General features: G+C 40.3%; 2 protein-coding genes and 1 long non-coding RNA gene across 3 annotated transcripts; 1 reads left to right on the top strand and 2 right to left on the bottom strand.

Annotated features, from left to right (window-relative positions):
- Positions 1–990: 990 nt before the first annotated feature.
- LOC121856411 (polyubiquitin-C) lies at positions 991–4349 on the bottom strand. The gene is made up of 2 exons (XM_042351992.1): positions 4229–4349; positions 991–3012 (listed from the first exon to the last, which is right to left on the bottom strand). Exon 2 carries the CDS (start codon positions 2776–2778, stop codon positions 1177–1179), a length of 1602 nt encoding a protein of 533 aa, XP_042207926.1. The 5' UTR covers positions 2779–3012; positions 4229–4349; the 3' UTR covers positions 991–1176.
- Positions 4350–9801: 5452 nt separating this feature from the next.
- LOC121856355 lies at positions 9802–26114 on the top strand. The gene is made up of 2 exons (XM_042351864.1): positions 9802–10210; positions 24900–26114. The coding sequence occupies exons 1-2, from the start codon at positions 9806–9808 to the stop codon at positions 25515–25517; spliced, it is 1023 nt and encodes a 340-aa protein (XP_042207798.1). The 5' UTR covers positions 9802–9805; the 3' UTR covers positions 25518–26114.
- On the bottom strand, positions 10204–15149 carry LOC121856356. The gene is made up of 2 exons (XR_006086954.1): positions 14731–15149; positions 10204–10901 (listed from the first exon to the last, which is right to left on the bottom strand). It is a non-coding gene; the product is annotated as an uncharacterized LOC121856356 (long non-coding RNA).
- Positions 26115–27369: the final 1255 nt, after the last annotated feature.

Raw genomic sequence — 27369 nt, 5'->3', positions numbered from 1 at the left:
TATTAGTAGGAATAAATACAAATATCGTAAGTGTTGTTCCATTTGCAATGTAGTACCTTTCCAATATTTTTATTGGTAGCTTGTGATTACTTACTTTTAAATAAGATCAGATCATTTAATGGGGTCACTAAATACAAGCTTACTTATTTCATGGTAGAATTTAGGTGGGACAAGTTCTGAAGAAATGTGTTTGGATTTACTCGTTTACATATTCAGCTACATTGCATTCACACCCTTGCCCCGATTTCATAGTACTTAAGCAATCTGTACTTCCTTCTCCATTTTAATTTGTACTGTACTCGGGATACGCAAACATATGGAGGAGTATGTACTATCATGATCTAAAGATGTAGAACATTCGTCTACACAAGCAGTTGGGGAGGGACATTAAATACAAAACGCATCGTAAAATCTTAAAAATTATCTGTTAGCTTACATTTCCTAGTGGATGTTTAAATTTACAATGGAGTATTGTATTAGACAGTGCAGTTATATTTACAAAGTTTTTTTCAGATTAAGTACCTGTATTTCAGTCTAGAATGGGCTGCACATTTATATTAGAGGGTTATTTACTGTGGTATAAAGAAGTCATAAATGCAAACTAGCCATTCGAGAAAACCAAATTACTCAATTTTTCGCGAGGCAATTAACAGGCAACTCCTTAATCAGTTGCCAATTTATACTATTGGCAAACACTGCCTTAGTTGGACTTTTATAGGTTATGCATTCTCTATTACAGTATAGAATAGTATTAACTTAATTCCTTCTAACCATCTGTAATCACTTATATTAGGCAGTTTCGTCAATTTTGACTCAAGTGATGAAATAAGATTTAATATATATATAGATATATACGGTCACCTTGTTATTTGCCAATTGCTTATTTTTCCCTTAAATCGTCTTTTACAAACTTGTCTTGGATCATAATCAAGGTAAAAACCTTTGACGTCATTACTGCTTCAGTATGCGATAAGAAAACAATGCATGAAATAATCTTAATAGTGTTTATTTGGTTCGGCTAGCACATTATAAAAAGTAAAAAATAATATCCATGTGCAAAAGAAATTAAATCTCTTCCATCTACATATTAAAGGAATCGGCTAATGTGCAAACAGCTATGCCATAAGCGTAGTTTTAAGAAATTAAAGGAAATTTGAACATTTCATCCGGAATACTTTACTGACCACCACGAAGCCTGAGAACCAAATGTAGTGTAGATTCTTTCTGGATGTTGTAGTCAGAAAGTGTACGACCATCCTCCAACTGCTTACCAGCAAAGATCAATCTCTGCTGGTCTGGGGGAATACCTTCCTTGTCTTGGATCTTGGCCTTAACATTCTCAATGGTATCTGAAGGCTCGACTTCTAGGGTGATAGTTTTGCCTGTGAGAGTTTTGACGAAGATTTGCATACCTCCACGGAGACGAAGTACCAAGTGAAGTGTGGACTCTTTCTGAATGTTGTAGTCAGAAAGTGTACGACCATCCTCCAACTGCTTACCAGCAAAGATCAATCTCTGCTGGTCTGGGGGGATACCTTCCTTGTCTTGGATCTTGGCCTTCACATTTTCAATGGTGTCTGAAGGCTCTACCTCAAGTGTGATGGTCTTGCCAGTGAGAGTTTTGACGAAGATTTGCATACCTCCACGGAGACGAAGTACCAAGTGAAGTGTGGACTCTTTCTGAATGTTGTAGTCAGAAAGTGTACGACCATCCTCCAACTGCTTACCAGCAAAGATCAATCTCTGCTGGTCTGGAGGGATACCTTCCTTGTCTTGGATCTTGGCCTTAACATTCTCAATGGTGTCTGAAGGTTCAACTTCTAGGGTGATAGTCTTGCCTGTGAGAGTTTTGACGAATATTTGCATACCTCCTCGCAGTCTGAGAACAAGATGAAGTGTAGACTCCTTCTGGATGTTGTAGTCAGAAAGAGTGCGACCATCCTCCAACTGCTTACCAGCAAAGATCAATCTCTGCTGGTCTGGAGGGATACCTTCCTTGTCTTGGATCTTGGCCTTAACATTCTCAATGGTGTCTGAAGGTTCAACTTCTAGGGTAATGGTCTTTCCTGTAAGGGTTTTCACAAAGATCTGCATACCTCCTCTAAGACGCAGTACCAAGTGGAGTGTAGATTCCTTCTGGATGTTGTAGTCAGAAAGTGTACGACCATCCTCCAACTGCTTCCCAGCAAAGATCAATCTCTGCTGGTCTGGGGGGATACCTTCCTTGTCTTGGATCTTGGCCTTCACATTTTCAATTGTATCTGAAGGTTCAACCTCAAGTGTGATGGTCTTACCAGTGAGGGTTTTGACGAAAATCTGCATACCACCACGAAGACGGAGAACAAGATGTAGTGTAGATTCCTTCTGGATATTGTAGTCGGAAAGTGTTCGGCCATCCTCTAGCTGCTTACCAGCAAAGATCAACCTCTGCTGGTCTGGGGGGATGCCTTCCTTATCCTGGATCTTAGCCTTAACATTCTCAATGGTGTCTGAAGGTTCAACTTCTAGGGTGATAGTCTTTCCTGTGAGGGTTTTGACGAATATTTGCATACCTCCTCGCAGTCTGAGAACGAGATGAAGTGTAGATTCCTTCTGGATGTTGTAGTCAGAAAGAGTGCGACCATCCTCCAACTGCTTACCAGCAAAGATCAACCTCTGCTGGTCTGGGGGAATACCTTCTTTGTCTTGGATCTTGGCCTTCACATTTTCAATTGTATCTGAAGGTTCAACCTCAAGTGTGATGGTCTTACCAGTGAGGGTTTTGACGAAAATCTGCATACCACCACGAAGACGGAGAACAAGATGTAGTGTAGATTCCTTCTGGATATTGTAGTCGGAAAGTGTTCGGCCATCCTCTAGCTGCTTACCAGCAAAGATCAACCTCTGCTGGTCTGGGGGGATGCCTTCCTTATCCTGAATTTTTGCCTTGACATTTTCAATGGTGTCTGAAGGTTCTACTTCAAGAGTGATGGTCTTCCCAGTGAGGGTTTTCACGAAGATCTGGATGATGTACTGCAAAGAAAACAATTCATTAGTAAAATTTTAGCCACAGTATATTTCTTAAATAATCTTAAATTTAAATAGATCTACAAGGTTGTTGAGCATGTCATAGCAGGTAGCAAGGCAACCATTATATATGAAAACACGAGACTACTACACCAATAGTTTGTGCACATACTGTACAGTACGGGTAAATCTTGACTTTAACCAAAGTAACTACATAACGCCCCCCACACCTATATACAGTATAGCAATAACACATGTACTCCACAGAATTAGGTGTAACCCAAGAAATGTTTGGTGGTCTGGTTTATTCATTTGCAGTCTATCTTCAGGTGTAACCTAACTATGCATATACAAACATAGCATAATAAAATTAAATGTCTAGCATTTAAGGTTGCAATGTCAAAATATGCATTATGACACGAACAGGTCGTGGCATCATATTTAACGTGCAATTTTGACTGGAAGTTTACAATAAGCAATATTGAACCGATAGATATATTGTGTACCTTCTATGCTTATCACATTCAAATTTTTCTTTGTGAAACAAAGATCTGGTCTTCATTACAAAAATTATTTCCTTCACGTCTAGAATGTTAAACACCAGAATTGTTAAACATTATTTTATTTTTCCCCAAACCCATCGATTAAACATTGTACATAATGGCGTCGGAACAGTTCGAGTTAGCAACGCCATTCACCGATACAGGTATAATATTCCATTGTTCATTAATATGAGTACTCTTACAAATTAAGATATCAATCTAGACTAATTAAAAAAGTTACCGTACAATATCAAACTAATTTAGTGTAAATAAATACCTTCTGCCCTAGAGTTCCGTACAGAATGGCAATGACGGAAGTACAATGGCGGTTATTGGGACCAGTGACATGCTTTACGACGAAGATTTAACGTTACTGATTATAACCTTAGAAAACAATCAATTATACAAGTTTTTTTTTTATATATACCGACATTATTTGTTCATAATGGTGTTGCACTTCACTTCACTTCCCACGATATCCTTTTAATACTTTAAAATGTTCACACGATATCCTTTTAATACTTTAAAAAATGTTCACAAGTTTCACCGTCAGTAGATATCACTGATATGAGTAACTGTAATTCGGTGATACATTATATTTACTTAAACCCAATCCATCCTTCTATATATCACACAATAAACCACCAAGAAGAAATTAACTAACGTATAAAAAGACGTACCGAACTTTTGATGTTTAATGTATGCTTGCACTATGTCTCTCGTCTGTGTTCTTGGCTGTACTGACGCCGGCTGAGCTGCAGCGAGATTATATACAGTTAGTCACGTGATCCTCGACGGCGCATGTGCAGAAGGACAAACCGCCTTAGTATGATAATTTACCATATTTGATTTTCTTATCCTGATCTTATTTTACTTCTTTATGAGCTGTTATTTATTCCAAGTTGTTTATTGTATATCAGGGATTTGTTTGACATAAAATTTGCAGTGATTAAGACTGTGATCGTGAAGAAACGAGTATGACTGTGAATCCAGACAATGAAAAGTCATGAAGCAGCGAACAGGTTCTGCTGAAAACATGGCTGCTGGCATTTGTTCCAATATTACGCCATATCCAGTACCTAGAAACTTCTGCGTACCCTTATCGATATAACATATAAGATAATAATAGTAATAAGGAATTAGCTTCACAACATCAAACATGAACCCCGAATACGTATGTACCCGCCAACAACATAATTATGATGGGAGGGAAACAAAGAAATATGGCCTCTGTTTCAGTCTCAAATTTATTAGATTAATCCGAAGTATGAAATTAAGCAGTATTATATTAACTCCGCTTATAATCTGAAAATACAGATGTTTTCTCCGTGCACGAGGAAAATAAAACAGTGGCATCACAGAAGAACAGCAAACAAACAAATAATAACGATAATTTAAGTTTAAATTATGGGTGTAAATTATCTGCTGTCTGTAAATTACAAGTAGAGTGAATAGAATACACATTTATATTTCCTTAAGTATCCCTTGTCAGGTTCTCTGAGCTGTTGCTATGTAACAGGAGTACAGAAGTGTATGATAATTCTCACAAGTACAGTATCTGCCATCTACCTTTCATTCCATTCAACTTCTGCTTCTCTCGTATCTAAGTATCTATCGCTTTTCCTAACATACTTAACATAGCCAATGACAACTAATAAACTGGGTAAATTTATAAAGGAGAGTCACTGTTTTGCTTAATTTTTACACGATTAAGTTTTGCTTTTATAGTATGAGCGTTGATTTAAGTTAGTTTATCAAGTAATTATGTAAGATTAATAAATATATGAGAATTCTTTAGTCATATGTAAATTGTTACAAAAATGCTTGTATAAAAAAAATTTAAACTTTATATGGTCTTTCTGTTTTGTAATGTATGTTATTCTGCTTGTGTAGTGAAATACTGAAGTACTCCCCAACACTTAATATTGATCTCTCTCTCTCTCTCTCTCTCAGAACGAATGACAAAAAAATTAAGCTCGGTAAAAAGACAACGAAAAAGCAGACGGAAAGCTGATGATGGCAGTTGTGAAAAATGAAGGTACAAAAGCTGTGAAAGGGGAGTGTGTGAAAAGGTAGGAGTGTGAAAGGGGGACAGAATGGGATGGAATAACTGTAAAAAAAAAATAGACTTGGCCATTTTTCACTGCATAACGGACTATGCATCTTTAATTTTTTTTTTTTTTGGGGGGGGGGATATTTTTAGTTTTAAAGACGACGTTTAATGTTATTTGATGTAAAGTTTGAATTCGAAAATTTAGAAGTGCATAATGGAAGTAGCCATGTCTGGAAATCAGTATGTTGGTTACGATGTTTAGCTCCACATTATGAGTTCAGCAATGTACAATAAATCTTTCTTTTATTACGAACAAATTACTGAATAAGTTGAATTTGTAATAGTTAAAAAGATTGAAACTGGACGTAGAAATTGCTTTGGTTTGATGTAAGTTCGTTCTGTGGGTTTGATTGCATTATTTTAATATACATTTATTTCGTTAATGTGTATACAGTTTCCAAGTTAACGATCACGTGAACTAGGAATATTTCCAAGTACAGAGGAGATGAAATGCGGACAGGAAGACAAAATAAGGGCACAGTGGAGGTAGGTTGAGGTGTGCATTGATCGCAACAACATTCCTAGCGTAGTGGGTCGTTGCTCTTACCTCCAAACATTCTATAAACTGTAGGACTAACACTGAAATTTTTGAGTTCGTGTAGTAAATTGGTCCTAGATAATAAAATCCCTATTAGCTAACTTAATTTACTGGTTCCAGATTCACATAGATTCGTAGGTTTAATTTGCCGTCTATCTGGATATGTAAGGATGTGTAAGTTGAAAGGACACAAAGATGGCGATTGAAATTCCTCGTAGTATCGTGTACTAAAAGTAGGACAACCAGAAGAATTAGCCAGTGTATGAACGAATGTTAACGTGAGGAGCGTAAGACTTGCCCCACTTTTCATCCTGTCAATGGAAGGAAGGAAGGAGGGTGGAAGCCTGGGAGGTATCGCCGGAGGGAGAAGGAAGGAGGAAAGGGAGGGCGGCTGGGGACGGGAGGGTGAAAAAGGGTAGAATAAAGGAAAGGGAGGACGAAAAGGGGTTAGAATAAGGGAGGAGAGGGAAGAGTTAAGAATTAATATTCCATCAAAATACTGCAAAAAATCATATAACAAATAAATCAACGGAAATTGGAACTTGAAATAAGCTTCCTACAGTCGGTTTGTGTTGTTACTTAACTTAGTGGATGTAACGAAACTACAAGTGTAAAACAAACGTATTTGAAACCTGTGGTCTGCTCTCACGGTCTTAAGTTTAACATCCTTTCACATGGCTGGATATTAGAGAACGCTTTCATTAATCGCTCGAAGTTAAGTATTTGTTACCATTATTAGGTTAGGTTAGGAAGATATATTTTTCGTGAGTGGAAAATATAATTATATACAACACATTTTGTTAAGTTTTGCTTCCGTTCTGATCGATATGTTTGTGTCTTAACTTAAAAGAATGACAGTTAGATGCATTTTCACATTACCAGTTTAGGAAATTCCAATATTGAAACATGTGACCCTATGTAACGTATCTCTGTAACAATTAGGACTGTTTACTGCGTGTAACATGTATATTTAACATGTTCCGACGGCGGTGTTTGACTTGGGTTAGTTTGGACGCCTTGGAGACAGTTTTAGTCTACAACGTGTGAGGTGGCGCTATCAAAGGGGAGGTTCGGGGTGCGGGGGTCTTTGTCTGTACTACCTGGAGGGAGGGGCGGTAAGGGAGGGGGAAGGCGAGGGAACAATAACATCTCAGAGTTCATCGTAACTGGACGATTAGTTGCCAAGGGCTTTTGGGCACACACACATGAACGCATACACACACGTAGCCATACATGTACACCTGAACTGACACACACGTACACACATGCACACCACACCTGAAAACTACCATCTACGTATCAACCACAATTTTAATATAGAAACTATTCCTGGCAACAGCACGCAGTAAGTACCAGCTGGGTGTATACGCAACAAGAAGCCAGCTGCGGCGGCCTACATCAGGTACCATGGCGTATTACTACCTTCAGGTCTCAAGTCATCAACATTATGACCTGTGAAATAACACCCTGACCTTGAATGTGAATCTGAAAAGGTCATTTTAGTTTATTAATTCGGGAACATCAGTGTAGGTAAAGGTACACATACACATAGTACACATACAGACACACACACACAGTATGTGTATGAGTGTGTGGGCATGTGTACTTTGTGTGTGTGTGAGTGTGTATGGGTGGGTATGTGTACTTGTCTGCGAGCGTGTGCGTGGGCGGGGTGAACGACTTTTGGATGTGGGGTATGGGCGTGTGTGTGGGCGGAGTGAATGACCCATGGCGTGGTTGGGCGTGTGTGTGGGTGGGGTAAATGACCCTTAGCGTGGTTGGGCGTGTGTGTGTGTGGGCGGGGTGAATGACCCATGGCGTGGGCGAACTTATAAACCACGTTAAATCAAGGCTAACCAGAGTCACACAGCTGGCCGGGACCCTCTCCACCCTGGGTGAAGGCTGGCCAATGTGCGTCTGACTCTGGCGTTGTTGCTGGAAGGAAATGAAACGCCAAGCAGTTGATCGCTTATTCTGGCAATGGTGTTGTTACTCTTGTTATTAATTATGTTATGTTATTATTATTATTAGTAGTAGTAGTATTACAGCGTTCATACTTGTAATATGACAACCTTAAGAACAGCTATACTTGGAGGTCAAAGGTTAAGGTCAATAATTACGTCACAAGCTGAATGTCAGGTCATCCATCTTTGGATTGTTCAGATTTAACCCACAATTGGGCTATTTTATTGGGCACCCTCTTGCATCCTTTGCAAGGTGAGGCGCATGAGTGTTTGCAGCACCCAACAGGTAAACAATCTATTGACCTGAGGCGCTTATCCCCAGGTCACACCACACCACTCGATGACGTCACAGCCTCGGCAATGACGTCACACGCTCAATATATCATCCGCGTTTTAGGGACGTAACCCACAATCCTCTTCCGCATGTCTAAAACTTGGACAAACTTACGTCAGCTTAGGTTAGGTTAGGTTAGGTTATATCAGCTTAGGTTAGGTTAGGTTATATCAGCTTAGGTTAGGTTAAGTTATATCAGCTTAGGTTAAGTTACATTCATTTAAGTCAGCTTTGATTAGATGACATAATTAAGCTGATGGTAGACGTGGCGTTGCTTGATTGGCGGGCTTTGAGTGACGTCATACCACGAGAACTAATCAACTGCTCTAGACTCTGGCACCATTGTTACAACACACACAGCTATCATTGGAGTGGTCAAACCCCCCCTCCCCCTTAAAGATCAATAGTGTTGCAGTATTCCCCTCCTGACCGACACTGGATGTTTGGTAATAGGAACAGAGGGACAATTTATATTCACCGACAATAGATATATCCATAAAAAAAACGAGATCTGATTGGTAGACTTATTAACCAATGAGAGATGAGATAATTAAAACAATATGGCGTATGAGAGCGAAAAATAAACATGTGTAAATCTAGAAACCAGCCAATTATTATTTAAAGACCCAGAGACAATTCAATATTAATGGATACCTATTGCTTTACGTACCAGAGACAGCAGGGTACCAGTTAAGGCGCCGTGGTCGTGTGTACCCAACAGTTTTAGGTCATGAACTACTAAACTATAATAGGTGTTGCCAGATCACCATCAGTTGTCATCTATCATAAGAATTGGTAACTGTGGCCTCTCATATGTAAACCTTAATATTATTTTCATATTTTGTTTTTATTTGCTTGATTGATTGTTTTGTTTGGTTATTTTCTTGTTTTGTTTTGATTACTTTCATGTTTTGTTATTATTTATAGTGAATAATATCGTTAATGAAGATGGAGGGAGGGAGGAGGATGGATGGGGAATGGGGATAATTTATCGTAAATGAATAACCTTATATATTATCTTTTATAAAATAACGCGTACCATTTTGCTGGACGAAGAAGGAACTAAAAGCCTAGACGGTTATCGTAAAATATGAAACGACCTTACGCAGTTGTCAAGTTATCGTTTGTCAAACTCGGTGTTTGATCATACAATTTGAGAGAGTGTGGGCAAATTTGAAGGTATGACCAACATGTTTGAAGAAAATTAAACAAGTTTGATATTTTCTCGTCCAACATGACGTTTGTCAAACATGCTGGATAGTGTGTGGCAATGTATGATCAAACATGCTCAGTCGAGTAGCAGCAGCCATGGCGAGCGTACGGGACTCCCACGAGTTTTGGAGAGAGTTTATTGAACTTTATAAGCAGTTTCCATCATTGTGGCAAATAAAAAGTGAAGATTACAAGAATAGACCCCTTAAACAAGAATGTTATGGGAAATTGGTGGAAAAGATGAAAGATATCATCCCTACTGCGACCAAGGCCACAGTGACTAAGAAAATTAATTCCTTCCGCACCAGCTACAGGAGGGAACTAAAGAAAGTTCTACTTAGTGAAAAGTCTGACGCAGGCACCGACGACATCTACCAACCGTCTCTATGGTTTTACAATGATCTACATTTCCTGCGAGATCAAGAAATCCAGGAAGGAGGAGTGTCTACCATGGACAGCGATGAAGAGGAAAATGGAAATGAAAAATCAATGGATAACTTTGTAAGTTTATGTACTAATTGTATTAATGAACACCTTACTCCAGTACATTTTGCAATATGGCTCTATATTAGAACATTTAATATTACTCCTGCAACTCAATTATGCCCCCGAATTTTAGTTTCCTACCAGGCCAGTGACCCGACATTATTGAAATAGTTACAATAAGTATCCCTTATTTCCTCCAACTTCCTTCTCTAATTTGCCTAGTATTTGTCAATTACATCTTCCAAATATAGGGCGACATTTCTCTGACGTGCCATGACTGTTGTTGACACTTGCTGGACAGAGGTTGATAGTACTCACAAGAATCCGAAACCAAGATGCCAATATTCAGAAGGCGTTTTCCACAACACGACGGGCTCATGATACCCTGTAACTGTATATGTCCTCTTCTTTGTAAAGGGATATATAATGTTTTCTCCTTCAGCTGTTTACAGAATTTGGTGTTGTCGAAAACGCCTCCGTTTGATACCCTACCATTTGTTCCTGCTTCTACCATCATAAATTCATTAACACCTGCCATTAAAACTGCACTAAATGTGTGTTTATAGTTAAATTAGTATGGTCCAGATCCAGAGGACTTGGTTATCTCGACATGTTTTCCGTCTACGGCCCAGATACAGTGTGGGAAATTTCACGATCCTTGAAGTGACTTGGCTGCGCGCCTCCATTCCTCTTCAACCTGCGGCATCTGTGAACAATGGGAATAGGAAGTGTCAGGTGTTATCCTTTGCATCGACATTAACATCAATTAAAAAAAATATCTATCCTTATTTGCCTATTAACTCCTCTTTTAACAGGAAGCAAGTACAAGTGGAGGTAGCAGCAGTTCCGTGAAAATAGCGACCCAGGTGCCCAGCAAAAGACTGAAGAATAATGCCGAGGCTAAAAGAAATGAACTCTTACAGTTAGCATGCAGTCATCTGAGTCGAAGTGATGATCCAATAGATATTCTGGCAAAAAGTTGGGCTGCAGAATTCAGAAAATTACGTGAGCAGCAGCAAATTTATGCTAGAAAGGCAATAAACGACATTCTCTTTGAGGGTCGTTTAGGTACTTTACACAGGCACTCTGTGAAAATAAATGAACCAAATATTGAGCAATTAAGCGGATCATCAACACCTCTTCCAGGCACACATTTTGATAATTCCTCCAACACCAGGTCTTCACCAGGGGGAAATATATAGACACCTATTATTTCTGTACAAAACACTGCTGGCCCTGGAGTGAGTGTACAAGATTAATTTACGGATCTTTTCAATGATCCCCAGTATAGATTATAATGATATTTCTGGTGATACTGTATTTCTTAAAGAATAAATTTTAATGGGAATATTTTCTTTTAATGGGTAACAATATTAGTTAAGTTAAATTTTATGCAATTCATTTACTATGCAATTATTGTACTAAATACTAGGAACCACTAGTAGGGCGTCGTGAGAGAACTTGGGTCCTTTTCTGTGCCATTCCTTCATCCATAATTTTCTTTTTCAGTTTTTCTTTGAGGTCTCTGTTTTATAGCAAACAGGCTGCCCCCTTACTCATGCTGTCACCCAGTCCAAGGCTGTACCAGGTACCAAGTGAAGTTTGATCATTCTAGTTGTAAAGTGTGTGGCGATGTATGATGCCTGATCAAACATATTTAACAGTGTGAGCGTCTTGACGTAACAATTTATCACTACGTATAAGGCTTTATCACTCAGTTATCACCAAATGTGTTGTCAAACTCAACGTGTTGGTTTTACCTAAATGATGAAACACACTGGGAGAAAAGAGTAATGGAATTTTTTTTTATAATTCGGACCATTTTGTGATGAGTGTTGCCATCGATGTTGTCAGAAGTTATTTGGTATATTGAAGGAATTTTACGAGTTTTATTGATATTTCAGATCAATTTCATATATAATGTTTGTTAGTTTTCTTATTAATATTTACATAGATGATTTTAATAGTGAATTTGTGTATATTATGAGTTTTTATGTTGATTACATTATCAAATAGGATTTCCGTCATGAAGGCGTTGCCATAACATATATATCACAGTTTTGTGTTGATAAATTATTATTTATTGTATACATAAACGACAAAGATATCGGCGTAGGCAGCAACATAAGTAAATTTGCTGATGACACTAAAATAGGTGTGTAATTAAATCGAATCGTCTGAAAAATGGCAGATGAGATTCAACGTGGAAAAATGTAAAGTACTCAGTATAGGAGATGTAAACAGGGAAACCAGATGCCAGATGAACAACGATGCCATAGAGAAATTCGACTGCGAGAGAGATTTAGGAGTAATGATAAGTAGGAACCTTAAGCCAAGTAAACAATGTGTATTTGCTCGAAACAAGGCTAATAGAGTACTTGGGTTCATACAAAGGAGTGTTAGTTACAAGACTAGCGAGGTCATCCTAAAACTGTATCTTGCTCTTGTGAGACCACACCTGGATTACGCAGTTCAGTTCTGGTCACCGTATTACAGAATGGATATAGAATCCTTGGAAAGAATTCAGAGGAGAATGACAAGACTAATCCCGGGCATTAGGAACCTTGAGTATAGAGACAGGTTAAAGCATCTTAATTTGCACTCCCTCGAGAGACGTAGAGAGAGGGGCGATATGATAGAGGTGTATAAATGGAAGTCAGGGCTGAACAAAGGGGACATTACAAAGGTACTCAAACTATCCAACCAGGAGCGAACTCGTAACAATGGTTTTCAATTAGACAAATTTAGATTTAGGCGCGAAATATGTAAACAATGGTTTGGAAATAGAGTAGTGGATGAGTGGAACAAGTTACCAAACATCATCATTAACTCGAACACGCTGCATAGCTTCAAACATAGGTTGGATGGAAATATGAGCAATAGGGGTTGGGCGTAAATGGGACTGCCCAGTATGGGCCAATAGGCCCACTGCAGTTTCCTCCATTCTTATGTTCTTATGTAGAGTTCCTTTTGGAATATCGTTAAATATTTTGTTATCTATTGAACGGTATCTGGTCGGTTAAGGTATAGATAACGTACTGAGAAATATGCAACGCCACGTTTATTCAGTTCTAGAGGCTTCGAGACAGCAAGATAAAGGACAACTCTTATATTTATTTTTTTTAGTTAGTAAAATCATTCTAGAAATTCACATTGCTTCAACTTATACATAGACAGTGCAGGTATATGAACATTGGTGAACAGTAAAATCGACTCGGCCAAGGACAGGCCTGGATTTCTGTTAACAGGATATCTTTTTACCCCATGGCCAACTAAGCTAGGAGTGGCCATTGTTCTTGATGGTGTTGTGTAGGACTGTTTTGAAACCGACTGTAGTTATGTTCTCTATTCTACAGTTTGAGTTGAATGGTTGACTTTCATAGGTTAGAGATTTACAGATGGAGTGGATCATTCTATTTACTATTGATATAGATCCAAAATCTCTTAGCTAGCCCTAAAACCCTCACCCCTCCCCTAAACTACCCTAAAACGCCCTGAATATTGATTAACAAGACAGGCAGTGAAGTATCTCGTATCTGGCAACACAAGCAGTGAGAAATCGGGGGTGGGGGGGTAGGGAGGGGTGGCTGGGTTCTGGTGGCGGTGACATGATAGGGAGGCACGATAACTCACAACTGTGTGACAAAGTGCACTTACAACATACAGTATAACCTTAAACAAAGAAACAGGTCACGTAGCTCTGTTAAGAGATAGGTTACTTTTATAGGTCACACAATATGATTACCAGTACAACCATAGATAAGGCTAAATGAATATTTTTCATTACCAAAGCACTAGGCTAAGGGTAAATATTTTGTTATTTATATTATTTTAACTATAGATCTTCATAAATATCAGTAAAATCCTCAATATTTGTTTTGTTGCGTTGGTTAGGTGACAGGTGTAGTCAATAAGGATTTATCTACAGGTGTTATCTGTTTACGTCAACTAATTAGCGAGGACAAACAAATACGGATACGAACACGGAGTTACATGTCTTAATTAGGGTGACTGTTTTAACTGTTTCCTACGTATTATACATCCACATGAATGTTTATTATACATACCAACATACACTCATAAAACCTGTAATATCACACACACAGGCGAATATACACACACATACACAGACAAATACACACACACATAAACAAGTAAAATTAAGCAAATGCATATACAGTACACACAAACAAGCAAATGCACACACATACAAGATTACAGATTACAGATTGCCCAGGAGGTGGAGGGGGCTAGTTTATTGGGCACCCCCTTACATCCTGTGCAAGGTGAAGCGCAGAAGCGTTTACAGCGCCCAACTGGGAAGCATGCAGAGTTCATGCTTGCCTTTATGACTCATGCATTAAAGGCGTAAAGGCCTGAAGGGTCATGGGTTTTGCCAGCAAGTTACATAAAGTGACAGAATGATGAGTGTGTGTGTGTGTGTGTGGGGAATTCCCGGTACATTTCATCTGTTTATGGCAAAGCGTGGCAGGTCCCTAATAATGTCAAGTACATACAATTAAATGTACACTCACACTCACACACACACACAGGTCGCCGGGAGCAGGTGTCACCGTACCAGTAATCAATACATGTGTTGGCCAGCTGGTGGGGAAAGCTACTACGTCACAACTCTGGGCCGTACGTGTCACCCTTTCTGAGAACCCCCCAACACTTTGATGTAAATCCCGGTAAACGATGGACGTAAGATTATAAGCGAATTTTCCTTCTATGTATAAAAGAGTACATTTAATGATTGTATATAAAAAGATAATAATACTGAAGTTCTGATTGAAATAAACTAAATAATCTTGGGGTTTGTATTCAATGTGACACGTCAATGTTCTCTTAGTGCGCATGCGTACGGTGGATAAACCAACCTCTGGGTGTGAACGTCATTTTTTTTCCGGTTACTAACACAAACAGCTCTCTATAACAAAATTACATTAAGAACCATTCCCAGATATTTTAATTATTTCATTTTAGTACAACAAACGATCGCGGGTAATTTTGGCTATGTGGTATGTTCTCTACCGACGATACGATACTTTAAGTGGATAAAAAACCCTAGCCAAGTATTTCCAAGTTCATCAGTAGCTGGCCGACTAGAATAGAGTTTAGTCTCTCTATTAATGTTTGGGGAAGTACTTGAGCCTATCGCAAGGCTTTGAAGTGGTTTCGTGTAGGTTAATCTTTGGTGAAATTAAGCTAGGGTGGAAAATTTTCAGTTGATTCAAATAAAGATAAGAGTAATACGTTAAATGATTGATAATTGATGTATTTATATATAGAATGATACTGCAGAGTTTCAAGATTTCAAACTGTTAACACTGTGCCCTTGAAGTCAATTATGATCATATAAATTTAACTTTTGATTGGTAATTTTATGCTTTTAATCCTAACTATTTTTTCTGGCTACTTCAGGATGGCAAATTGTTCAACAAACACTCATCACCATCTGAAACAAAATACTGCCAATCAGTACAGATGATAGGATGAAGTCAAATTACCAATCAGCATGCATCATAGGCTAAGATCGGATTACGAGTCAATCAATATACATGATAGGTAAAGGTCAAGTGTGATTGTTAATATGTAAGGATGAAGGAATTTCTCTCCACTAAGATCCAGTATTTTACTTCTATACTGTACATCGTAAAGTGGGATTTAAAAGGAATAAAATTAATATGTTTACTTAAAAATACGATGCAGGAACGATCAAGCGTCCAAAATATCTCGGAGAAATTATACTGAAACTCTCCTCTAACAAGATGCGTTTTTGCAGCTATTATTGAGAATACAAGTTACAGATCATAGCAAATTCTGATGTCATTGTTAGTAAAGGGTGTTGTTATTGATGGTATAATGCATTATTGTACTGTGTTTTGATAGCTATAAGGTCAATAATGGGCAGTGGATGACGAGCCTAAACTATTTATAGAGTGTTGTAGTCCTTGTTGAGGCAGTGGGCAATAGAGGCAGAAGGCCAGGCAGCTGTTCATGTTGGCAAGGTTACCGCGAGCCCTGCCTGTTGTGAGACGGACGAGAGGAATACTGCGCCGAGCTGTCAGGATATGCGTTAAGCTGTAACAATCAGTTTTCGCCAGGAAGTCAAATATTCTGTGATTATATTCCTGCAACCTTCACTACGGGACGCCACAGACAACCTGAGGAATCTCCACCAAGGCTTATTTCACCTCAAGATTAACCACCCTACACTAACCTAATCTAACGACCTAACATAACTTAACCTCTCCTAACCTAACCTCACCCCTTAAATAGTGTCATGGTTAATCTTCAGGTGAAATAAACTGGGGTTGGAGATCTCAAAGAAATGCAATAAACAGTAATTAATATGCCTGTGGGGGTTTCTGAGATGAGATGATTGTGAGGAAACCCTAAACGTCATACAGGAGTTGTCAGTGAATCTTGTTTTGTTGTGTCATTATCTGACTTATTTCTTGGGTGTTAAGGTCGGGAATTACATGTTGATATTGAAACAGTTTATCTACTTATTTCATGTTTTTTTTTATGAATGAAGCTTACTCTTAGTTATTAAAGGGATATAGTAGTTTATTTATTTATTTACTGTTAGTTAATAAAGGAATGTAGTGTTAAAACCCTCACTCATTCTTCTTTATTTGTGAGGAATAAGAATTATGGTAAATGGTCATACATGTGTTGTGGGGGGCTATGGACGTGTGGACGGCCCTTTGCTATAGGAGGCCGGTAAACGAATCTAATCAGAAACAAAACGCTTATCAGAAATGAGTTACGTAAGAGAACAAGGTTGTTGAAGAAGTAAAGAAAACAACCGACACAAGATAAACAATCAGTATTTGCTACAATACTCAATGACGTCAATCAGATGACGTCAAAGACTTAGTTGACTGTGAGGCTTGAAACTTTCCAAGGAAAGGAGAACACGCACCTCCGTCCATCCTTGTCTAGACAACAATACCCTCCCTTTGTATTAACTAAATTATATCATATAACAAGAGAACGAACTATTGCGTATTTGGAATAAAAGATATTTTAAATTTATAATGGAAAGTTGCCCAGCTGCTGTGTCAAGCGTACAAACCGTGATTATTTTAACTAGATGTTGAATTATACAAATGATATAGGCGTTCGTAACAATTTAACACAATATTTGCGAATTAATTTTTTGTTAGTAAATGAAGCAACAAATAGAAGGCAATATTTCTGTGGTTATATTGTTGTAACCAAGCATAAGTACAAATTTAACTATAAAAAAATCAATTACACTCTGCATCACGGTATCCTTGCTAGACGAGACAACATGTATGTCAGTGTTCACATCTGGTCTTATATATATTGGTCAAGAACAGTGGAACCTGATCTTGAGTCACTTGTGTTATGAGTATTAGAAAAAGCTGTGAAGGTCATCAACCAAGCCTTACCAACGCGGGGAAATGATCAGGGAGTTTCAGCTGGTGTAAAAATCGTTAAGTTGTGGATAAAATTCCTTCGACACGGCAGGTTTTCAGATTTTCTCTATATTAAGGATTTTCCCCATTTTGTGATGAAAAGATTAAACTAAAACCAAAATGACGGAAAATAAAACAAAAATAGGAAGATACTGTCAAGTGTTTAGGGAATTTGCATACGCAATTGTACTCTAAGAAGCGCAGTGGTACCGAGAGCGCAATTTCCGTAATATTAAATGCCAGTTTCAAGCTGCTCACGTTACTTCGAAGTTGGGGTAGAAAAAGTACTTTACTTTTTTTTATTGTGGTTTCGTACAGCTTATACCTGCCCAGAGCTTCAACTTTAATGACCTTTGAGACACCTGGATAAGATAACCCTTACTGTTGCCGTGGTTACGATAGAGGTATTATGGCATAAAGCCTAGTTTGTTTAGTATCGAGTGCTATTAAAGAAACAAATGAAGATCTGGATGTATAAAATTTGAAACCATCATCAAGAATAAACAAGTATAAAAACATGAAACCGGATGACTTGAGCAAGCGTTTCCTGCCGGACGTGAATCGGGTTGTTCTTTAGTCTGAAATGTTTCGTAAACTGGCTTGTGAGTCATCAGTCTAGTCGTTTGTTATAATTTAAACTAGCAACTAAACAAATTAACCCAATGCATGGTTAATTATTTATCTATGACTGCAATTGCTTCGATATAATTGCATAATTTTCCCATATTTGGTTTGAACTGCTTATCGTATCAGATGATATAACGTCACACATGCTCTTGCTATGCTATAGGTGAAACACGACGCAATGGTATCGGGAACTCATTCAACTCAGTGCTCAGTCAGTCACATACCAACAAGGCGAAGGCTCACTAGGGTGGGGTCTTGCTGACGTAGTGTGATGCGTTGCCAAGCCCTCGTCTCTGGCTCTAATATATACTGTTTGCTTGTACTTAACATCAACCAATCCTTACATTAATACACATTCTGAATGTATAGTTTGTCATGTTATTCAACAGGGTTTATTTTCAGTATGTTGTATAGATGTCGTATGGTGTTTAATGTGATATGTGATGTCAGGATGGCAAGCTTGACCTTCACATCTTTTATCTCCGGTTCGTAAATAGCAAAAGAGGTTGAATGTATTCTATGAGCAATCGATTTTTTAGTACTGGAATACATGGTGTTCCAGTAAGCAAGGTATCCAGGAAACTTAATGAATGATTTATATGAGCCTGTCATATCGCCAACAACACTTCCTAGAATATCTGCATGGCGGCGCCCTCACAGTTTCACCTCCTCAGATCTTCCTGGGTACAAACTGGTCTGAAAAACATCAAATAATCTCTAAAATATTCTTATATATAAACGAATGAAGAGATAATGTAATAAACTAAAGCATAAACCACGTCTTGGGTTAACTGGTGGTAGAGGAGAGGATATAGAAGTGAATCGTCATGCTAGTGGCAGTTGAGTCGAGTCGATTGGCATCACCCCGCGCCAACACAACCCACCTCAGGCGACTATTACCTCTCTGGCCTCGTGATATAAGACCCACTATCACTTATCTTTATTATATATTATTTTCTATTACTACCGACTTAATATGCACGTCCTATCATTGAGCTAATTCAAATGTCATGGAATAAACTGGCCTTGTAAACCATAGCATAAACTTGTGCTAAATTAAGAAATGAAAGAAGGAAGGTAATATAACACGTAGAATAACAGACATTAGAGGTAAAAATAGCATGTTTATAGTCTCTGATAGTGTCTTATGTAATTCTAGGTCGTATGGCTCCATGATATAAAGGTTATAATGGAATATGACTCAATAGGGGTGATTCTCAGGCCTTTATCCAGTATCCACAACACGAACTATTCCCGTCTGCCCACTACCACCACCATCACCACAGACGATTTAAAAAATAATAATAATTTCGACACTTATCAGCTTACTAGCCATTGGGGCGATTGGTCTCCGGTTTACAGAAGGAGAGAGAGAGAGAGAGAAACATCCATCCTGTATATACCTTCATCAGCACCGAGGCACACACACACAACAAAGCGTGCTGGCTAAAACAACAAAGCTTTAGTACCAAGGCTGTGGACCTCCGCAAGACCAAACATGGCGAGTTTTGAGCAAGCTGAGTAGAGATACACCCTGGTAGGTAGTCTTCAAGCTTTCCACCAAACAAAATTGACTTTCTTAATTACCAATAAATCCTTTTTTACGTCACAAGTCTTTCATTATTTACAAGTGAATCAAACAGAACAGTAAATAGTATGGGAACCCCTGAAGAATCTCCACCCCAGCTTATTTCACCTGAAGAATCACCACCCCAGCTTATTTCACTTGAAGAATCACCACCCCAGCTTATTTCACTTGAAGAATCACCACCCCAGCTTATTTTTACGTACATAAACAGACAGACAGACTGACAGACAATAAATTTGAAACCCAGTACAGGAAGTGATACCAGTTGACCACATAGGCAGGTTTGTGGTAGTGGGGGATGAGGGAGGAGGGGTAGGAGTGAGGTCTTGTTGACATATGGTAATTAGCGGTGGTAGTTTGTTTCCTGGTGTAGCAACGATCTTTTAAAACTGTAGTGTTATTTATAATTATTTATTTATTAATTTATTCTTCCTGGGATAGTGTTATTCATCCCTATTCACTCATTCGGATGCACTCATGGGCTGGGCTCGTTTACTCGTATTTTCATTGTCATTCGTATCACTCAATCCCACTAATTCACTTTCACTCAGTCCCACTCATTCACTTTCACTCAGTCCCACTCATTCACTTTCACTCAGTCCCACTCATTCACGCTCATTCACTTAAACAATCACTCTCATTTTCTCACTCAAAACTCAATCTCACTCACACTCAGTCAATCACACTCACACACTCACTCACTCGTCACTCACACATACACTTTTGTTCATTTAATATATATATAATTATATAGTTTGGAATATTTACTTTCATATGTGATAATAAAAGGATTTAGAAACTATTATTTAGTGTGGTTTTAGACGAATTTTGATTACTTATCGTACCCCTGGCAACCACTCAACGTTAAGTCAAACCAGTCATTTAAAAAATAAAAAACATAAAAATAAAATAAATCAGAACTCATTAACAGACTCAGAAATAATTAAAAATAAAAACTTTTCTGATAATTTAAAAGTATTATCCCCGTGTTGGTTTAATTATAAATAAAACAGACGATACAAAATTACCGTTTGAAAATATTTCCTGCCTGAATGACGACTTGAGAAACTTTTCGAATCAATCCCTCGAAAAAATATTGGAACAGATGATTCGATTCCAAGTTTTATGTGTTCAGGATTCAATTATTAAAGGAGCATTAATTTTAATATATACGACAATAATAATAATAATAATAATAACGATAATAATAATAATACAGTAATATAAAAAAGTGAGTAGGACAATGTTGCTGTGTTAATGAAAAAGTTCACGCGATCACCTCGAAAATCTGTAGAGTAATCTCAATATATTTTTTGAGACACCGTATAATGTGTTTAGCAATATAAAAATTACTTGGTATTCTGTATATTGCCATTGTATTTTCTATAAGTTCCTGTAACCCACAAAATTCTTTGATAACTACTGCTTAAATAACCCCACCTTGTTCATTAAATTATTTGGAATTAATTTGGTTGTATATACGTATTATTTTAATGAACTAATATTATTTATTTGTTTTTAGTTAGTGGTGTATTATTGGTATTTGTTTTTTAGAAGTTAGTTAGGTTGTTTTAAAAGATTATGGGGGTACCTAAAGGATTGGTTTGGGATTCGAGCACCGGTTCTCTCGGTGGACAGTTCAAGTTTGCCGAATGAGTCTTGTAGAGAATATTGTAGCCATCCTGAGGGTAGTGGTCAGTGTTGGCCTGTCGGCGACATTTGTTGTTCGTGGCGGTCGACGTCGTCCTCCACCACACAGCAGCCATGCCCTTCGTCAAGGTGCAGGACAACGAGACTCCCCCTCGGGATCAGGACAACCTACTGAATGTCTTCCATCTTGTGTCAGGACTCACTGTGGTCTCCTGTAAACACACCTACACTGGCTGGACGCTAAACCTCCGCAGCTACAACGATGTGTTCCAGGTGATGAAACCTGCGGTGAGGGACGCCATGGGGACCCGAGGCTTCACGCTGGCCAAGACGCCTCATTACCGTGTCATGTGTACCCTCATTTGCTACAACATCTGGGGAGCTCTCGGGGGTAAGACACTCGAGGGTCTGGCTGTAGAGTTGGAGAAATGTAATAATACCAGGAATGTCATTGTCAAGTCGAGGTGTTCCGAGTCGATCTGGATAGAGTTTGATAGCCCTGAGGAGGCGGACAAACTATACACCTCCAAAACTGGCATCTTGTTGGCAAACGGCAGGGAACTCAAGTACCTACGGAAGATGATGTTGACGAAGCTACAACAATGTACTAGCTGCTTCTCGTACGACCACGGCGAAAATGGATGTACTGGAACGCAAAAATCCTGTTTCATCTGCAGCAAAGTCGGACACGTAGCCCGTAATTGTCATAACAGAGACGCCATCCGCTGCGTAAACTGTGAAGGTAACCACACCTCCCTGAGCTACGACTGCCCCGTCAGGTTAGAGAAGGAGAGGCAACATGAGGAGCTACTTGAACACGGACGACCCTATGCTGGACTAGACCTCGCCGAGTTCTTTGACGGACACTGGAGCGAAACGGTCAGTCTGGAAGGTGACAGAGAGAAAAAGGTCTCTACCCTGGATGAGGAAGTAAGGCAAATGTTAGGTAACTTAAACTTGAACGAGGAGACCGGACAGGTTGGAGAGTTATATATGGAGAAGTTTAGCAATTGGTCTCCTACCTGTGCAGAATACCCCGCACTCGGGTCTCCTAGCCGTGCAAAATGTCCCCCGCTCGGGTCTCCTAGCCGTGCAGAGTACCCCCCGCTCGGGTCTCCTAGCCGTGCAGAGTACCCCCCACTCGGTTCTCCTAGCCGTGCAGAGTACCCCCCACTCGGGTCTCCTAGCCGTGCAGAGTACCCCCCACTCGGGTCTCCTAGCCGTGCAAAATGTCCCCCGCTCGGGTCTCCTAGCCGTGCAGAGTACCCCTCACTCGGGTCTCCTAGCCGTGCAGAGTACCCCCCACTCAGGTCTCTAGCCGTGCAGACACCCCCCCACTCGGGTCTCCTAGCCGTGCAGACACCCCCTCGGGTCTCCTAGCCGTGCAGAACACCCCCACTCGGGTCTCCTAGCCGTGCAGAGACACCCCCCCCTCAGGTCTCCTAGCCGTGCAGAACACCCCCCACTCCAGGTCTCCTAGCCGTGCAGAACACCCCCCACTCGGGTCTCCTAGCCGTGCAGAACACCCCCCACTCGGGTCTCCTAGCCGTGCAGAACACCCCCCACTCGGGTCTCCTAGCCGTGCAGAACACCCCGCACGCGGGACTCCTAGCCGCGCAGAACAGCCCCCACTCTGGTGGTCTCCTAGCCGTGCCGAGTACCGCCCACTCGGGTCTCCCAGCTATGCAGAGTACTCCCCACTCTGGTCTCCCAGCTATGCAGAGTACCCCCCACTCTGGTCTCCCAGCTATGCAGAGTACCCCCCACTCGGGTCTCCTGACCGTGCCGAGCACCCCCTATTCGGGACTCCTAGGCGTCCAGACACCCCCCAACCTGACTTCACCTGCAGTAGCTCACCCAGGCAGACTTCACCACCTTGTAGTACCCAGCCAGCAAGACCCACCTGCTGGGTACCAAGTGCAGTATCCACCAAGATCGTCAGGCCAATACCCAAGTCTTTTAGGGCAGTCGACGCGCCTCCGGGAAGTCATGGTAAGGGTACAAGTCCTTTCCTTGGGGCGCCCCTCATAGCCTACGATCCTGACTTTGGGTTGGTGTCCGAAACAACGAATCCTACACTAACATCTGGGTTTGGTGAAGAGTCAATGAAACCGAATCCTGGATTACGGGGCAGGGCAGTGGAACCGAATCCTGGATCACGGGGCAGGGCAGTGGAACCGAAATCTGGATCACCAAGCAGGGCAGTGGAACTGAAATCTGGATCACCAAGCAGGGCAGTGGAACTGAAATCTGGATCACCAAGCAGGGCAGTGGAACCGAAATCTGGATCGCCAAGTAGGGCAGTGGAATCGAATCCTGGACCACGGAGCAGGGCAGTGGAACCGAATCCTGGATCGCGGAGCAGGGCAGTGGAACCGAATCCTGGATCACGGAGCAGGGCAGTGGAACCGAAATCTGGATCGCCAAGCAGGGCAGTAGAACCACCGCCCGGATTCCCTGAAATGAAAATGGAACCGGAAGCTGACACCCCCGTCCAAGTAACAGATGGGGTCTTTGAGTTTGCCTGTTATGTAGCCGATTATCTTCTTGCTACCTCGAGTGAGTTCAGACAGATTTTTGGGTCGCCCAGCGAGGTGTCGAGTCTTTTTGGAACACCCAGCGAGGTGGGGAGTCTCTTTGGAACACCCAGCGAGGTGGGGAGTCTTTGTGGGTCACCCAGCGAGGTGGGGAGTCTTTTTGGAACACCCAGCGAGGTGGGGAGTCTTTGTGGGTCACCCAGCGAGGTGGGGAGACTTTTTGGATCACCCAGCCAGGTAGAGAGTCCTTTTGGACCACATTTCACAAGTAGTGATGATCTCTTTGATGACTTGACCCCAGGTGAGAGAGAGTTAATTAGCTGGTCACCTGGTAAGGTCACGGAGCGTTTTGCCAAATCCCCAAGTCGGGAAAGGGGACCCTCTCCTCCACGGTCAATGGACTTTTCACCTTCCCGATCACTGGACTTTTTGCCTTCCCAATCACTGGAACCCTCGCTTCTCCGTTCACTGGGAATCCCGTCTCGACCAATAGTAACCTTGTCCCAATCAATGGAACCATGGCCGGGTCCATCAGAACCCTCGGTCCGACCAAAGGACCCATCATCAAGGGAGCCACCACCTCTTCTTCCCCTTCTACCACCACCCCTTCACCACCACCACTTCTACTACCACCACCACTTCTACTACCACCACCACCACACCACCACCATTCTACCACCACCACCACTTCTACCACCACCTCTACCACCCTCACCTCTACACCACCACCACCACCACTTCTACCACCACCACCACCACCACTTCTACAACCACTACCACCACCACCTCTACCACCACCACCTCTACCACCACTTCTACTACCACCACCACCTCTTGTCCCCCTCCTACAGGAACAAACTGTCGGGGTATGCAGGCAGAATATACTGAATGCTGCAGAGTTCTGGCAGCTGGTGCTGCAGGTGACTGGCATGACAACAGATGCAGCTGGGATGTTGGAGGTGGACATACATAAGCTTCCTCTGTACGTTTATAAACAGCTGGAGTACGCCACTGGGCTCGCTATGGAGCAACTGGTTGCTGCCGCCCGACAGAAAATGGCCCAGCAACAAGATGCAGCTGGACGATTTGACGCAGCTGGACAACAGTTTGGTGCAGTTGGCCAACAGTCTGATGCAGCTGGACAATTCGGTGCTGTTGGCCAACAGTTTGATGCAGCTGGACAATTCGGTGCTGTTGGCCAACAGTTTGATGCAGCTGGACAATTCGGTGCTGTTGGCCAACAGTTCGATGCAGCTGGACAATTCGGTGATGTTGGACAACAGTTCGATGCAGCTGGACAATTCGGTGCAGTTGGCCTACAGTACGATGCAGCAGGACAATTCGGTGCAGTTGGCCAACAGTACGATGCAGCTGGACAATTCGGTGCAGTTGGCCAGCCGTATGACGCAGCTGGACAACAGTTCGGTGCAGTTGGCCAACAGATGGAAGGAGGCAAACAGGACGAGTAGGAAGCTGAGCGGAGGAACATCACGGGAACCTTCCTTGTACAGACAAGTGCCTAATGTTCCTGTAATAGTGTGAACTGTTCCTTGATGTATGTATGTATGTGTGTGCGTGTGCGTGCGTGCGTGCATAAACCTGACATCTAGAAGTCACACAACATGGCTACTTTCAATAGCTTATCTTGTATGATTTACTCTTAATGTTGCTGAAGGGAGCAGAAAAAAAATCGCAGCCATTTCTGATAGATTGCATACTCTTGCGTTCGTGATAAGACCAGTGTAGTATAGAAAACTGGCCACGTATGTCAAGCAGAGTATTACCCAACTGCCTTCAGTGGACAATGTAAACACACACAATGAGGAAATTCGACTAGATCACAGTACTATTGGATCGCCTTTCCTTTATTAATGTTTTTTTTACTGAGGTTTAAGTTTTTAGCTCGCTTGTATTTCAGTTTTTTTTAGTTTTTATTGAAATTTAGGAATGTTTTGTTATTCCAATAATGTTTTAGATAAGAATTAACCTGTTAATGTAAACAGGATATATCTTAATTGACTAATTTGAATAAACTTTTAGCAATTTTTTTATGAATCGATTTGTTGTTGATGTAAACAATCTTTTAAAATTTACTTGTATTTTGAATAAACTTTTAGTAAAATATTTTTATCATTTTATTAACGTAAACAGGATCTTGAAAATTGAATTGCATTTAGAATATTCATACTGTAAGTAATTTTTCATATGAATTTACTAATGTAAACAATCATTAAATTTGACTTGTAATTTGAAAAAACTTTTAGCAATGTTTTCATGAATTTATTTATTAATGTAAACAATCTTTAATTTGACTTGTAACTTGAATAAACTTTCAGTAAAATTGGTATTTTAGATAAGAACTTTGTGAATTTATTTGTTGATGTAAACAATCTTTATACTTTACTTTTATTTTGAATGAACTTTCAGTAAAATTAGTTTATTATGAACTTTTGTTAATGTAAACAAGGATCTTTAAAACTGACTTGTATTTTGAATTTTTTTAGTATAATCAATCTTTTAGATATGAACTGATTTGTTTTTGTAAACCGAATTATCTGAATTCTTTTGTAATTTGAATAAAGTTTTAATACCTTTGGGATTTTTAGTTTTGTTTAACTATTTTTATTTATTTTTTTAATTTTGAACATTGAGAGAAAATTAGATATTAAACTTGGGTGTAATTGGGTTATAAAAATGTGAACCTTTATTCTGAAAACAAAAATGAAACTTGAGACTTCGATTTGAAAATAAATGTTGGAACTACAGGTGAAGGATTTAGAAATAAAACTTGGGTCTAAAAATAAAATAAAAAAATAATACTTGATTGAAAAAGCTGATATCCATAATTACACAATTACTGAAACATTTGTAGTCGCAGAGAAAGTCCTGTTAGGCTTGTGTCCCATCCATGATCCCTGAGACAAGTGAATCGGAGACATCACACGACCCAGTGAGCCATCTATGGGTACTGTGTGATGTCTCGGTTTCACAGGTTCAAGAGTCTTCGGGTTCACGCCAATTATAAGCCACACAGACTGGCGACCTCTAAATTCCTAGCCGGCATCGTCGCTGAGTCACAACAGGTATTTCAGTTAGCCTATGTAGGATGGATAGGCGAACGGCAAAGCCACTCCATAAATACGGTTTCTCTCCGCAGCAAGGCCAGACCCCCGTTCTGTGAGTCGACCCTCGTCTGGGAGCCGGGACTCGTTTATGGCTGCTATGTCGATGTTATTCCCAGCCAGCTCTTTTGCCACAAGAGCGGTTCTTCTTTCAGGACGCTCACTTGTGCCAGTATCCAGAAGGGTCCTGACATTCCAT

Source organism: Homarus americanus, unplaced genomic scaffold (assembly GCF_018991925.1).
Source record: "Homarus americanus isolate GMGI-L3 unplaced genomic scaffold, GMGI_Hamer_2.0 scaffold48220, whole genome shotgun sequence".
Lineage (NCBI taxonomy): Eukaryota > Metazoa > Arthropoda > Malacostraca > Decapoda > Nephropidae > Homarus > Homarus americanus.
The sequence above is the reverse complement of the archived record's forward strand: the minus strand, read 5'-3'. Positions and strand labels throughout refer to the sequence as shown.

What these genes read in the sequence shown, in the direction of transcription:
- LOC121856355 (XM_042351864.1), top strand. Translation starts at nt 9,806, where the DNA reads ATGGCGAGCGTACGGGACTCCCACGAGTTTTGGAGAGAGTTTATTGAA. An exon ending in AAAAATCAATGGATAACTTT is followed by an intron (nt 10,211 to 24,899) that starts GTAAGTTTATGT and finishes CCCCTCCTACAG; the next exon opens with GAACAAACTGTCGGGGTATG.
- LOC121856411 (XM_042351992.1), bottom strand. Translation starts at nt 2,778, where the DNA reads ATGCAGATTTTCGTCAAAACCCTCACTGGTAAGACCATCACACTTGAG.